At 37.0% G+C, this 14,715-nt stretch overlaps 1 protein-coding gene across 1 annotated transcript; it reads right to left on the minus strand.

Annotated features, from left to right (window-relative positions):
* Window positions 1-7,031: 7,031 nt before the first annotated feature.
* On the minus strand, window positions 7,032-11,892 carry LOC132549134 (D-beta-hydroxybutyrate dehydrogenase, mitochondrial-like). Its single transcript, XM_060213056.1, has 6 exons — window positions 11,646-11,892; window positions 11,274-11,468; window positions 10,138-10,290; window positions 8,326-8,519; window positions 7,433-7,657; window positions 7,032-7,127 (listed from the first exon to the last, which is right to left on the minus strand). Exons 1-6 carry the CDS (start codon window positions 11,890-11,892, stop codon window positions 7,032-7,034), a joined length of 1,110 nt encoding a protein of 369 aa, XP_060069039.1.
* Window positions 11,893-14,715: the final 2,823 nt, after the last annotated feature.

Here is a 14,715-nt window from a genome sequence, read left to right on the forward strand (position 1 = left end):
GTCGGGTGTACATCGCCTAATCATAATAACGACAATATAGAATCAGCTCAGTGTTATGATCTATAACAACTTTCAAAATAAGTACACAAGAACATCTAACCCAATTTATTTACCTTAGTTTGTTGTAGAAATTTCTTATCGCACATCAACGCAACACCAAATCACGGTGGATGTCAAAAACGATAGAATGTTTTTGGTGTACGGGAACAGCGAAAGAAACCGATGAGTGCAGTTGAGATGCAAGTGCACCAGTACCATATATCTATTGAAAGCTGAAGATAATTCTTGGGAAAAGACATGCGGAATAGGGATAAGGAAAAGATGAAAGGGGCATAAATAAGAAATGTAAAGCAAGTTTACATTTGACATACTTAATAAACATACTACAATATGATCTTTTGAGAAATGATCAGTGAGGATGTTTTATTCATTGTTAGACAAACATCAATTTTAAAGTTGCAAGTTAAGCATAGTACCCTTATGTTAATTTAATTTCCCTTGGTCTTTTTAGAGGCCTTAAATGAATGTAATATAAACATAAGATTAAAGGAAGGAATACTGATATAGATAATGTTGTTTTATTAGTGGGCTAATTTATGTATATCCATATTTAGAATGGATAAAACCAGACGGTAAATATTTTTTAAAGATAAGACATTGTTAAGGTTATATCCCTAAAACACAACGCAGATCATGTGAACAGCCCATCTGTTTCATTGTTACATAAACCTGTGGCACTCACAGACACCATACCTATCTGTAATGATCATTGTTTAAGGACAGTTATCTGTGAAATGTCCTCGTCTGATTATCCCCCGTCCAACAAAGTTGACAGGGAATTTTCAAATGGGTTCCATCCGTCCATCCGTCTGTCATTCAGTCCGTCTGGATGCTGCTTTCCGCGTGATATCTTTTGAAGGACAGGTCGGATTTTGATGAAACTTGGTTGGTACACTTATTTCCTTAATCCCTTGCCCAGCCGACTAGCAGCAAATTCCGCACATATTTAACGAGGCTGCTGTGACCTGATTAGCTGATTTTTTAATCACTCTTGGATGCTGCTTTCGGCATCAGATCCTTTGCAGAACTTGTCATATTTTGATGAAACTTGATTGGCAGACTTGTTACCTTACAACCTTGTTAAAGTGAGATTATCAGCAAATTCTGCGAATATTTTACTCGGCCATTAACTTACTTTTTACCCAAGGAAATATTATCTTTTATCAACGTCCTACTTATCTCCAATCTTCCCGTCAATATCGTTTGAAAGCACTTGTGTTTTGTGTTTTATCTCAATTCAAGTATATTCTGTGCTGATACACTGGAAATATTTCCTGGTAATTTCACTGGTCTATTGTACACTGAGATTGACTAGTGTTAATAGTGAAATTTGTCACTCAAGTGTAGAACATAATTTGTGTTAAATCTTAATGTGACTGGCTGGCTTATCAGACAGATAGTTTAATTGCGGTCACCTTGTGTCAGAATCATGCCGTGAAACATTGGCTGGACATGCTCTTCACCATGGAGACATTAACTGGTCACGGTTTAATTGTAGATCAGTAGAAGACACTTTCCCTATCAGAATTAGATTATAATTACTTTAGGATGAACTGTAAGATCACAGCAAATAGAGTCAGTCCTGGTGTGGCCGTGGAAGGAGTAACTTGTTAAGCTCGATACTCAGGCCATACATGTTATCATTGTTGTAACTTGTGTTAATACTCAACATTTGTACTTGAGAACGGTTGTTGCTGGTCTTTTGTATAACATAAGGATAGTACAACATAGAGGGGTAACATATTCTGGTGGCAGCGGTAAAGGATCATTCTAAGGAGAAGGACTCCGTTATCAAAGATATAACGCTCATTAGAACTGTTTAATATGTCGACGCCTGAAGAAACGGAAACTGCGAAGATGACGGCAGCACAAACAAAGTTGGAAATAAGAAGACTCGAAATTCAAGCAGAGAAAGAGGAAAAAGAACGCCAAATGAACTTAGAAAAAGAAAAACTTCAAGCAGAGAAAGAGGAAAAAGAACGCCAAATGAATTTCGAAAGAGAAAGGGTGACGATGGAAGTGGAAAGAGAAAAGATGAGAATGGACGCCGAAGAAAAGGAAAGAGAACATCAAAGGGAAGTGGAAAGAGAAAAGATAAGAATGGACGCCGAAGAAAAGGAAAGAGAACATCAAAGGAAAGTGAAAGAATTGGAACTAGAGATTGAAAAAGCAAAACTTCAAAAGGAACGGAGTGAGACAAATTCTAACCCTGTGCCGTTTAGACTGAAACTTCAACCTTATAATCATACTGAAAGTGAGGATATAGTGACATTCTTATCAGAGTTTACTGCTTTATCAACACAGGCTGGATGGACAGAAGAAGTAAAAATGCTACAGCTGAGAGCCTTGTTAACAGGTGAGGCCAGAGAGGTAGCTATTCAAGCACACGGGTCATTTGAAGAACTTTGTAAAGCCCTAATGGACAGGTACGGGAAAAGGCCCTACCAATATTTCAAGCTATTACAGACAGCCCAAAGGGAACCTAAGGAAACATACAGAGGACTTATGGCAAGAATTGAACAATATCTTACTAGATTTGTGGACTCAGTAGAGGATGTCATGGAAAAATTCAAAGAGGAATATTTTCTTAGTGCATTGCCAGTGTCACAAGCACAATGGATACGCCGTAACAAAGGGTCAAGCAGTGTGGTTGAAGCCGCAGAGGATTATATTCTACCTGAACGGAATATAAACAAATCAACGCAAGGTAAAAGTATAAATGGAAAAACTTTTACCTCTGATCGGGACCAGAGAAAGGAGCAATCGACAGAGCAAATGAAAAGTGTGCAGTGTTACAATTGTAACAAGTACGGGCACTTCGCGAGGAAATGTCCAAAAAATAGAGAAGGTAAAAATCTTGCAGGATTTTTAGTGCAACAATACACGGGAGGACTTATCCATGTCCCAGGAGAGGTCAATGGCCGTGATATTAGTTTCGTGAAAGACACTGGGTCAGCGATGACCTTGATTAGGGAAGACCTGGTGGACCCAAGTTGTGTATTAGAGGGTCAGCGGGAGACGATGTGTACAGCGACTGGACAGCCGTTTTCAGCCAAACTGGCTATCGTTGATATGGACACGCCATATTATAAGGGACATGCTCAGGTCGGATTAGTGCCTGACCTTGTCGCTGAAGCCCTGTTGGGGGTAGACATCATAGAGAGACAATCAAAGGCTGTGAATGTTGTTACGCGTGCACAACATCGTAATAACATTGCTGAAGAAAGGCTAGCTGAGGACAAGGCAAAGGAATGCCATGTAAAAGTTGGAATGGACCCCGACACGGACCAAGTGGATGCCAGTAAGGGAAGTGATGTTGGACAGGCGAACGATGTGGACCTGGACCATGGCGATGGCGTTGGTGAGGACATTGACAACATCAGTGAGACTGTATCCCACAGCAATGGGGATGATACAGTTAACATCACAACAGAGGAACCGCTTGAACTTTCTGCTGTAAATGCTGAAGTGCTTAGTAAGCTTCAGCAGGAAGATCCAACTTTAGCCAACATTCGGAGAAAAGCTGCAAGTTCAGAGGAATCTGTGCAGGAAGATAGGAATGCCCTGTACTGGGAAAATGGGATTCTCCGTAGGAAATGGGAGTCTAGTGATGGAGCCCAACATGGAGTCCAGGTAGTACTACCAGAGGCACTACGTCTCAATATCATTAAATTGGGACATGATAGACCACTTGCGGGACATTTAGGGATAGAAAAGACCAAAGAGCGTGTCGTTAATTCGTTCTATTGGCCAGGAATTTTTAAGGACATACAGGAATACTGTAGTACTTGTAACGTATGTCAAAAGACCGTCAGAAGACGTGGTGGCGAGAAAGCTCTATTAGGACAACCACCGATCATCAGTGAGCCATTTTACAAAATATCTATGGATATTGTTGGGCCACTGTCTCGAACAAAGAAGAAGAAGAAAAAAAAAGAACACTGACTCTGGATGTAGTTTTAAGGTTTTGTGATGTGTATACCTTAAGAACAAACAGTGACAGTCTAACAGAAGTACCTTATCCAAGGAAGTTAACAGTATCTGAATCAGATTTATGAACTGTGTTAATTGTAGAATTTAGAATTAACTGTTGTTCAAGTAAACTTTACCAGTGTTTTTGTACATACTAGATATTATCTCAGCCTGAGTATCATGAGCAGATTGCTATCTCTTGAACTTTTAGACCGTAAAAGTTTTCTTAGGCAGGGGGATGTTAATAGTGAAATTTGTCACTCAAGTGTAGAACATAATTTGTGTTAAATCTTAATGTGACTGGCTGGCTTATCAGACAGATAGTTTAATTGCGGTCACCTTAGTGTCAGAATCATGCCGTGAAACATTGGCTGGACATGCTCTTCACCATGGAGACATTAACTGGTCACGGTTTAATTGTAGATCAGTAGAAGACACTTTCCCTATCAGAATTAGATTATAATTACTATAGGATGAACTGTAAGATCACAGCAAATAGAGTCAGTCCTGGTGTGGCCGTGGAAGGAGTAACTTGTTAAGCTCGATACTCAGGCCATACATGTTATCATTGTTGTAACTTGTGTTAATACTCAACATTTGTACTTGAGAACGGTTGTTGCTGGTCTTTTGTATAACATAAGGATAGTACAACATAGAGGGGTAACAACTAGTAACAGTTTCCGACACAAGCTGGACATTGGCCGTAAAGGTGTTCTCGTCACAGGATGTGATACAGGTAAAATTGTCCACGTACCACGAGTTGAACAATCTTTGCAAATATTTCCATTAATTGTTAAATCTCTTCCATGATATTGACGGCGGTGTTTAATAATATGGTTCGTTATCCTAAGATCTTATTACTCATCTTCCGTCAGATTTCCAGTCATCATTTTCATATATTAAGGTAATTTCGCTTCTTCTTTACCTCACGAATTGAGGGCAATATATCGGTTATACCAAGATGATAGCATCCCCTCGTCATCACGTGCTGAGCGACGTTATCATGACAATCGAGTGACGTCATATTCATTCTCCATTCACGTTTATGTAAACCATTCCAAAATAAACATAAGAAGTTCAATTAACAATTCCTATGCAACTTCATTACGGGTTTACTACGTAAGTCGTTTAAGTGATTTTCGAACAGTGATTATGTTCTAGGATTTGGCCACATTCTCGCCAAGAGTCTTGATGACTGGGGATATACAGTATATGCTGGTGTCCTCAGCGAGGAAAGTACAGGGGCCAAGACTTTACAGGCACGTGATTCAGGCAGACTTCACGTGATCAAACTCGATGTCACTAAAGACGAAGACGTTAGTCATGATCTGGAATACGTTAAAGTGACCGGACAAGGTATTGGTTATAATATCCTATATGACTTACATATATCTTACGAATATCAAACGTTACAATTTAATACAACTTATGTTATATTATAATTCATATTATAGTTTTTGTGATTAGTATTTCAAATGTTGAAATACATATCTTAAAACTTCTGATTGATGTTTTAAATAGTGTGATTGATAAGGCGGATATCGCCGTTGATGCTGTTATTTATACTATATCTGTGATTTCTTTTCCCAACCTTGTTTTCTTATTTTCTAAAATTGTGATTTGAATTATTGACACACATTTTATGTTGGAAAACTCATTTGTTGTGTCCTGTTTGTAATCAAAATATTTGTCAGTCAGTCTTATTTATGTACGCCCTGTACAATATGCATCTTCAGTTTCATTATAAAACCTCTGAAAGTTATCTCCGCTGTTTGGGACGATGGCGACTCCGAATGTGATCCTGATATCGCATCCCCTGTCTTGTTATTATCGTTTAATATCAAAAGTTGACCTTATAACGCGCCATGTATTTTAATTCCCCTCTGAAATAGAAACAATTAGAAGAAAAAACTACCGAAAAAAAATTTATAAACTATATTGCTTTATCAATTGTAAGAAAATGTATGTATTCCAGTTAGGATAACATTATTGTTCTCAGACATATATCAAAAAACTAGAGATTACAGAAAAGAGTTCTACGTATAATTATGGATGTTGACTACTCTGTATCAGGGGATGAACTATTCACCAAACTCAAATGGTTACCTTTTAGCAAAAGAGTGAACTACAATGAATGTATATCAATGTTTAAAGTAGCTAACAAACTGTGTCCAAACTACTTGGACTGTAATATGCTTGTGTCCAATGTACACAGTAGACAAACTAGGGTATCTACTGCTGGTAACTATATCATACCTAAACACAAAACTGAAAAGTTTAAAAATTCCTTCCTATATACTGGACCAGCTTTGTGGAATCAGTTTCCAGTAAATATCAGACAATGTGGAACCTTACCAACTTTTAAATTTCATTGTAAAAAATTCATCTCTAATTTACCAACCTAGATCCACATTTTTATGCCAGTCTTATTTTAGCCCTAAGATAGTATGGTACCTTTATGAATGTTGCCAATTAATTGTTTCAATTATCAGTCCTGTATCCCTTACAAAACTTCGCTAATTTAGTCCTTTTATCATATTATTAGTCACTCTATAACCTTGATATATACCTCTTCACTATGTGCCTTTATCATACATTTGTTTTATTGATGTACATCTTAGTCCTTCATGATTATGCTAGTTTACTGTGATATTTGTGATTTTTATATCATATGTGATGCTGTAATCTTAATGTTGTATATATTGTACATTTTACTGTCGGCCACTTGTTAGAAGAGTCTTGTACTCAAAGTGTTATCGACTCTTAAATAAAGTCATTTATTATTATTATTATGTACACAAATTCATTGGAAAATTATTGATGATAATGATCAGAGGTTACATGCCAATCCTTCCCGCTCCTGCCTTCAAGGTCATCGGTAAGGCAGTATGGAAACTAATAGATGTACATTTGATACATAAACATATACCATTTATGTGGCTCGGTAACGTTGTACTGACATTACAAACTGGCCTAAACGTCACTGAATGATTGCAAGTTCAGCACTGTGCGGGAAAAGATGAATATCCTGTCATTTTGTCCAATATGATGTCCGATAACCAGGTGGGTAGGAAGCTATAGACACGTGCAAGCATCTACAAAATACATTTGAAAATCGAAAACGTTTCAGATACGCAGTTCCTTAACCAATTATTTCGTATGAGCAATATAATAATATATATACCCCGGTAAGTAGGGGACTCTATATTTGTAAAGGTGTCAATTATCGCAATCATCTGTTGAGTAATGGAAAATGTGAATGGCTGTTATAAATTTTATCTGTTGAAGTTTCTTTTTGACAAAATAATATACTTACTGTTATAAAGGGTTGCTATAATAATTTCAGAAAAAAATACTCTATATTTTTATATTTTAGATAATGGTTGACTGGCGCACTTACAGCGTATTGGTCGAGAAAATATCCTGGCACCAGGTATCTGATGTCTGGGTTTACGTTGATGATGCCGTCCTCTACGGCGTCAGTAAGCGGGTCCATAGATTGCGTGCCCTGGTTCTCATATGTTCGCTTCAGATTTCGGTAGAGGTAATCACGTTCATATGTCATTTTAACGTTATCTGAGGCGTGTTCCCACATGTGGTCTGTCTCCTTCCGGATTCTTTCCATCTACACCAAAAACAAACAAAAAATAACCAACAGAATCATAGGTTCCATATAATTATATTAGTTGAATTGTTGTAACGAGTGGAAAAAGCTGGATAGCTTGGTTTAAATAATTGTCTCTAATGTCTCAGGAAACAGACACTTGACTAAAGAATATCACACGCTACGCCGTATCACTTTCTGACAAACGGACCTCGGTGACTCGGTATTCGATATCAAACTGATTTAATTTTGACATATGTATGTACATTTTAAATGCTCATTTACTGTCTGTTTCTTCATTTAAATACTCATCTCATAAACACGTATGAAATTCCCTTTTTGTATTCTATCAAATAAATATCATAATGAAATATCAGCAATATTTTGACAATGAGGATAACTATGTTGTCTTTCGGTATGCACAATGTAAATATGAAAGTTGCTGCCAGTAATGGTGATGATGGTACATCAAATCAGGCGGATCAATCCATCGTGATTTAGTAATATTATCAACATAGAGAAACCACCTCTTGGCTGATTATATTCAGGTAGTGTTGTTTCATGAAATAACTAGACTGTTTTAAAGAAGACAATTGTACACATGTGTAGATGCTATTTCACTAAACATTCCTTGCTTCCCTCCAATTTCTACAACTTGCATTTCTTGTTATTTTTCGCTTTAATAGTACCATATCTGGACTGCTGATAGACGTCGCATTGCCAAAGTCTCCTGGCTCGACAATCACCACCTTCACTCCAAACTTCTTCATCTCCATTCTCAGTGAGTCACTCAATGTCTCTAAACCATGTTTAGTCACATGATACAGCGAATCACTCGGCCAGGAAAATCGTCCCCTTACACTCGAAACATTGATGATTCGTCCTAAAAGATATATTTATTATCAAACGTTACAGTATATTTGTATATATATCAGTGAAGATTTCTTGTGTCTATTCAAAAAACAGCACCAGAAAGTTCCACATAGACCTTACTTAAACATAGACCTGACATCACCCTAGATCTTACCTCAACGTACACATGACATCACCCTAGATCTTACCTCAACGTAGACCTGATATCGCCCTCGATCTTACTTCATCGTAGACCTGACATCTCCCTAGATCTTACCTCAACGTACACATGACATCACCCTAGATCTTACCTCAACGTAGACCTGACATCGCCCTAGATCTTACTTCATCGTAGACCTGACATCTCTCTAGATCTTACTTCATCGTAGACCTGACATCTCCCTAGATCTTACTTAAACATAGATCTGACATCTCCCTAGATCTTACCTCAACGTAGACCTGACATCGCCCTAGATCTTACTTCATCGTAGACCTGACATCACCCTGGTCTTACTTCGTCGTTGACCTGAAATCACCCTAGGTCTTACTTCATCGTAGACCTGACATCTCCCTAGATCTTACCTCAACGTACACATGACATCACCCTAGATCTTACCTCAACGTAGACCTGACATCGCCCTAGATCTTACTTCATCGTAGACCTGACATCGCCCTAGATCTTACCTCAACGTATACATGACATCGCCCTAGATCTTACTTCATCGTAGACCTGACATCGCCCTAGATCTTACCTCAACGTATACATGACATCGCCCTAGATCTTACTTCATCGTAGACCTGACATCTCCCTAGATCTTACTTCATCGTAGATCTGACATCGCCCTAGATCTTACTTCATCGTAGATCTGACATCGCCCTAGATCTTACTTCATCGTAGACCTGACATCGCCCTAGATCTTACTTCATCGTAGACCTGACATCGCCCTAGATCTTACTTCATCGTAGATCTGACATCGCCCTAGATCTTACTTCATCGTAGATCTGACATCGCCCTAGATCTTACTTCATCGTAGATCTGACATCGCCCTAGATCTTACTTCATCGTAGACCTGACATCGCCCTAGATCTTACTTCATCGTAGATCTGACATCGCCCTAGATCTTACTTCATCGTAGATCTGACATCGCCCTAGATCTTACTTCATCGTAGATCTGACATCGCCCTAGATCTTACTTCATCGTAGATCTGACATCGCCCTAGATCTTACTTCATCATAGATCTGACATCGCCCTAGATCTTACTTAAACATAGATCTGACATCGCCCTAGATCTTACTTCATCGTAGATCTGACATCGCCCTAGATCTTACTTCATCGTAGATCTGACATCGCCCTAGATCTTACTTCATCATAGATCTGACATCTCCCTAGATCTTACTTCATCGTAGATCTGAGATCACCTTAGAGAGGTAAGCTTATTTTGCTTCATCTTAGGTACCCGCCATGTAAATCATGGTAGATGCAAGTAAGTAACTTCACTTTCAAAAATGAAAACAAGTTGAACAACGACGGAACCACTAGGCATACTAACGAGCATCAAACACGTACAATGTCATGTTGCACAAGGAAATAAGATATTTAAAGATCTTACTAAACACTAGAAGTGACGTAAATTTTTACTGTACATACCTTTCGATTTGCGGATAAATGGTAGGAATGCCTTAATTATGCGTATTGCTCCATACAGGTTAATTTCGGCACATTTCCTATACTGTTCGACCGTCGCCAGTTCCACGTCTCCTGGTAGATTAACTCCCGCATTGTTCACCACCGCCCAAAGATCTGGAAAAATCCACAATCGATTGGAAAATGCGATAATCTATAATAATAATAATAATATTGTCAAAATACAATTTACAATGATCCACTGTACGAGCTTACTGCTGTAGAAAAAGTACTTTCGTTGATTAGATAATTTGTGAGAAGATTTGCTTCCCTTTTACTAACAAAATAAAAAAGAAATCATTTACAACCCATATGTTAGGATCTTATAATCTACTTTTGTGAATTTTACCACATGTTTAATCTTAATCCGTGATGTTTGTATTTGATAATTCAAAGAGCTGTATGGACATGATCGGAGGGAAGAAAAGAGTATCTAGCGGTAAATGGTGAATGGTGGTACTGCCGTGTACAGTAGGAGTTTGTTTTCGTGTTATGTTTTTCAACGAAGTATTGTTATCATGTCCAAAACTTGTACCTGAACTTAGAACTTCTCTTCAGATTCAGGCGGGGGCCATTGAAAGGGCAATGATGAGGTCGATACCTTATTAACATTTGATAAAATCAACAGTTAGTACAAACAAGTTAGTCTGATAAAGAATGATATAATCATCAGCAATCTAGTTAATTATCTGACATTTACATAATAATCTGAATTATGAAGATATAATCCATTCTCATATCGGAAGACTAGTGGACTATTACTACATGTTTTATAAAATAGGGCGTGTTATCAGTTGATAAACTGTGTCATTTTGCCTTAGTGTTACACTTATTTATATGATTGTGCCACCAGAGTATAGAGAATTTCATAGATATTGAGAAATGTGTCTTTGTTTAGTTGTAATGACTAGGTGAGGTAAACAAACCCTACTTCTACAACCTTACTAGACTATTCAAGCCCAAAGAAGTGAAATTTGATCCTTCAATACAAACTCAATTTGACGTAGTAGTCCCGTTACTCTGTTATCTGACACAGACATATGTGTTGTGTACACGTGTGTTGGACCTAGGGAAAAGGGAGGAGAGGATTGAGTAGGCACCTCCTTTGTTACGCTTCACATATTCTGATACTACTTCAACATCTTCCTCTTTTGTCACGTCGAGTTTGATCACATGTAGATTAGTTGATTTACGAGAACGTAAAGTCTCGGCTCCATCGCTGTTTTCATTCAGCACTCCTGCGTATACTTCAAACCCACTGTCACTTAAGCGCTTGGCAATATGATGACCAAATCCTGTATTAAAGATATTGAATGATGTATTTACAAACATGTGTAGTTAATTGAAAATAATCGAGAAACTTATCAATATGCTCTATGTCTATACACACATTACTACGTCATCACTACCACTCTAAGGCTATGGTAACCAGGTCACTTTTAGTTGTGGTAAGTATGTGGCTTGTACTGTACCTGTGTCACATCCTGTTATAAGAACCGCTTTCCCAGCAATGGTCAGTCTCTTTTTCTGTCTGGTCAGCCGAAATCCTATATACAATAGAACTAGACTTAACGAAAATTTCCAATAAACGATCACAATGTAAATATTTAATAGACAAAAAGCTGTAAGAAGCAGGAATTCCGCGTGGCGGATTTCCACCATCTTATAGCCTATATACTGGAGCGTTCCCGCAGGACTACGGAAGAACCTAAGGGACATCGATGCTGATTGGTCAATATCAAATTCAAAGATCTTGATATGTGTCTTGGTAGAGATGAGGGCTCGCGAACAAGTATTATTAGGTTCAGTAATATAAACCTGTCCATTGTTTTAAGATACAAAAAGTAGTATTCGCGTTGTTATTATTATCAATAAGGCCATTAATTTGTAATATCGTAATTCTATTGTAAGTCATCAGAAAGAAAACTTGTACATTGGACCCTTCAGCTGAAATGCCTATATCCATGATATCCATATATCGTCACATTACACAGTCAGAAAGGTTTCGATTTATGATATTAGAAACAAGCCCTTAAATATCGAATCAAACTGGTAGATTTTTAGGGCAGGAAGAGTCATGTAGGGAAATCGAAAACTCACAAACATCACACTCATCGAGCAGTTTGGTAATCAGATGGCAATGCAGTGTCTTAAAGTTCAAGAGGGTAGTGATTGTGAAATTATCTAACAAAATTGTCTTGAAACAGATACATGATAATACATTGGTCTAGGGACACTGTTTGTTCCCATGAATGTATCAGTAGGATGCAAAATTCTATCTGTCTTCAGTACCAAACACTTGTGATCAACAGTGGATAGTGAGACACCAGAGTGGTAACAATCACAGACAGATGAGCTGCTCTTAAGATTGGTTATTGAAATTTTTTGACTTATATACAATATAAGCTACGTTCACGTACACATATAAGGATGCATGCAATTATTATAGCAGGGTAGTAAATAACAGCCACATTTATACTTTTTGTTGCTTGGTCAGATTTGCTATTTTTTAAAAGGTAAATAATGTCTCCGTGTTTATAATGAAACACTGCATTTTAAGCCACATTATAATTGCTAAGATAAACAGCACAGTTAGGGAATGCAGGCAAATGATAATATCACTGTCTTTAATAAATGGTAACCAAGTGATTAGGACCTTTTGTTACGTTTAGAACTAGATATAGGTAAATGATGAATTAACCTTTATTATGTAACGGTTTTGTCTTTCTAGGACTCGTCGTCAGTGATGCAAAATTTTAGAAACCTAAGAGGCGGCAGACAAGCCAACTTTAATCAAAAGACTTCTCAAAATATAGATGAAGAGGTGCGCTATTCCAATAATTCAATAAAAATCGTTTTATTTAATTATCTAATGATTTTAGAAGAATGAAAAGTACATAAATATACTCTGAACCGCGTCAGTATCAGAATGAAGTAAAACATTGTATGCATGTTACAGCGAACCTCGACGACATTACGTCCAGCAGTAGTGTCGACCTTGTCTGTTTACTTGGATTTACCACGATTTACATGGCACGATGAAGCAGAAGACGATTACTCTTCCGAAACACATGGTCTCATTTTCCATATATGTTTCAACTGTAAATCTTTCTGTTGTTCATATTTAGCAATATTTTTATTGAATAAAAGTGTGGACTGTGGTTTTGTTCACATATTGGTATTTTCTTGTAGTAGGATTGACCTACTGACCGGGGTCAAGGATGCGTGTATACCGGGTATAAATGTCATTAGGAATTATAGATATTGACAGTAGATAAAGAAAGGTCAGAACAGCAGATGTAGGATTTCTACGATGGAGGATAGCTGTCACACACAACGTTTATCTTCGAAAGCTGACCGCGTTTAAATAGTTCACATATCATCACTCTCTGTTTTGAGTTTAAGCAAACCAATGGCGATCTTAAAAAAAAAAAAAAAACATTACCAGGTATCGAGCAAATGAGGATTTCCGCAATTTAGCATGAAGTTAACAAAATCAAAGGATTCAAATCAATAATAATTAAATGTTAAATTTGGGTGCAATTAAGCACATATTTCATAAAACAGTTTTCAAAGTAATGTTATATGTTTACTTCGGTGTTGACAATATGATTATGTAAATACATGTAATATATAAGCTATAGTTATAATCATGATAACTGAGCTGAATAGATTGATATAAGTATCTCTCTACATTGTCCCGGACAGCTATGATACATGACAATCGTTTAAATGATTTATTTATTGTAATAAAAAATTAAGCAAATAAGATATCATGAAATATAACAACGCAATATACAAGAAAAATGTATTTGCTTGATAACGTGTACATTAAACGTTTTTGTAAACATAAAACAACTGAGATAATAACGACATTTCAACAAAATTTCACACTTGATTAAACTAGAGTACATATGAGAAAAAGATTACGCAGAAACGAATACTCCTGACAAATTAAACAAATTAGATGTAAATGGTTAGACAGTACTATAAAACTATTGATAGAATTGACGATCGAAGTTAAAATATTGCTATTACACTATCTTTAGTACTGATGATCGATGTATAATTTACACTATTATAAGACCTGTACTACTGATGATCGATGTTTAGTTAACACTATTATACGACCTGTAGTACTGATGATCAATGTTTAGTTAACACTATTATACTGTCTGTAGTACTGATGATCGATGTTTAGTTAACACTATTATACTGCCTGTAGTACTGATGATCGATGTTTAGTTAACACTATTATACTGCCTGTAGTACTGATGATCGATGTTTAGTTAACACTATTATACTGCCTGTAGTACTGATGATCGATGTTTAGTTAACACTATTATATGACATGTAGTACTTATGATCGATGTTTAGTTAACACTATTATACTGCCTGTAGTACTGATGATCGATGTTTAGTTAACACTATTATACTGCCTGTAGTACTGATGATCGATGTTTAGATAACACTATTATACTGTCTGTAGTACTGATGATCGATGTTTAGTTAACACTATTATACTGCTTGTAGTACTGATGA

Source organism: Ylistrum balloti, unplaced genomic scaffold (genome assembly GCF_031769215.1).
Source record: "Ylistrum balloti isolate Yb309-2 unplaced genomic scaffold, AGI_CSIRO_Ybal_v1 Utg370042, whole genome shotgun sequence".
In the NCBI taxonomy this organism is placed as follows: domain Eukaryota; kingdom Metazoa; phylum Mollusca; class Bivalvia; order Pectinida; family Pectinidae; genus Ylistrum; species Ylistrum balloti.

What these genes read in the sequence shown, in the direction of transcription:
- LOC132549134 (XM_060213056.1), bottom strand. Translation starts at nt 11,892, where the DNA reads ATGTCCCTTAGGTTCTTCCGTAGTCCTGCGGGAACGCTCCAGTATATA. An exon ending in TGTGAAGCGTAACAAAGGAG is followed by an intron (nt 10,291 to 11,273) that starts GTGCCTACTCAA and finishes GGATTTTTCCAG; the next exon opens with ATCTTTGGGCGGTGGTGAAC. An exon ending in ATTTTCTCGACCAATACGCT is followed by an intron (nt 7,128 to 7,432) that starts GTAAGTGCGCCA and finishes TGTATTTTGTAG; the next exon opens with ATGCTTGCACGTGTCTATAG.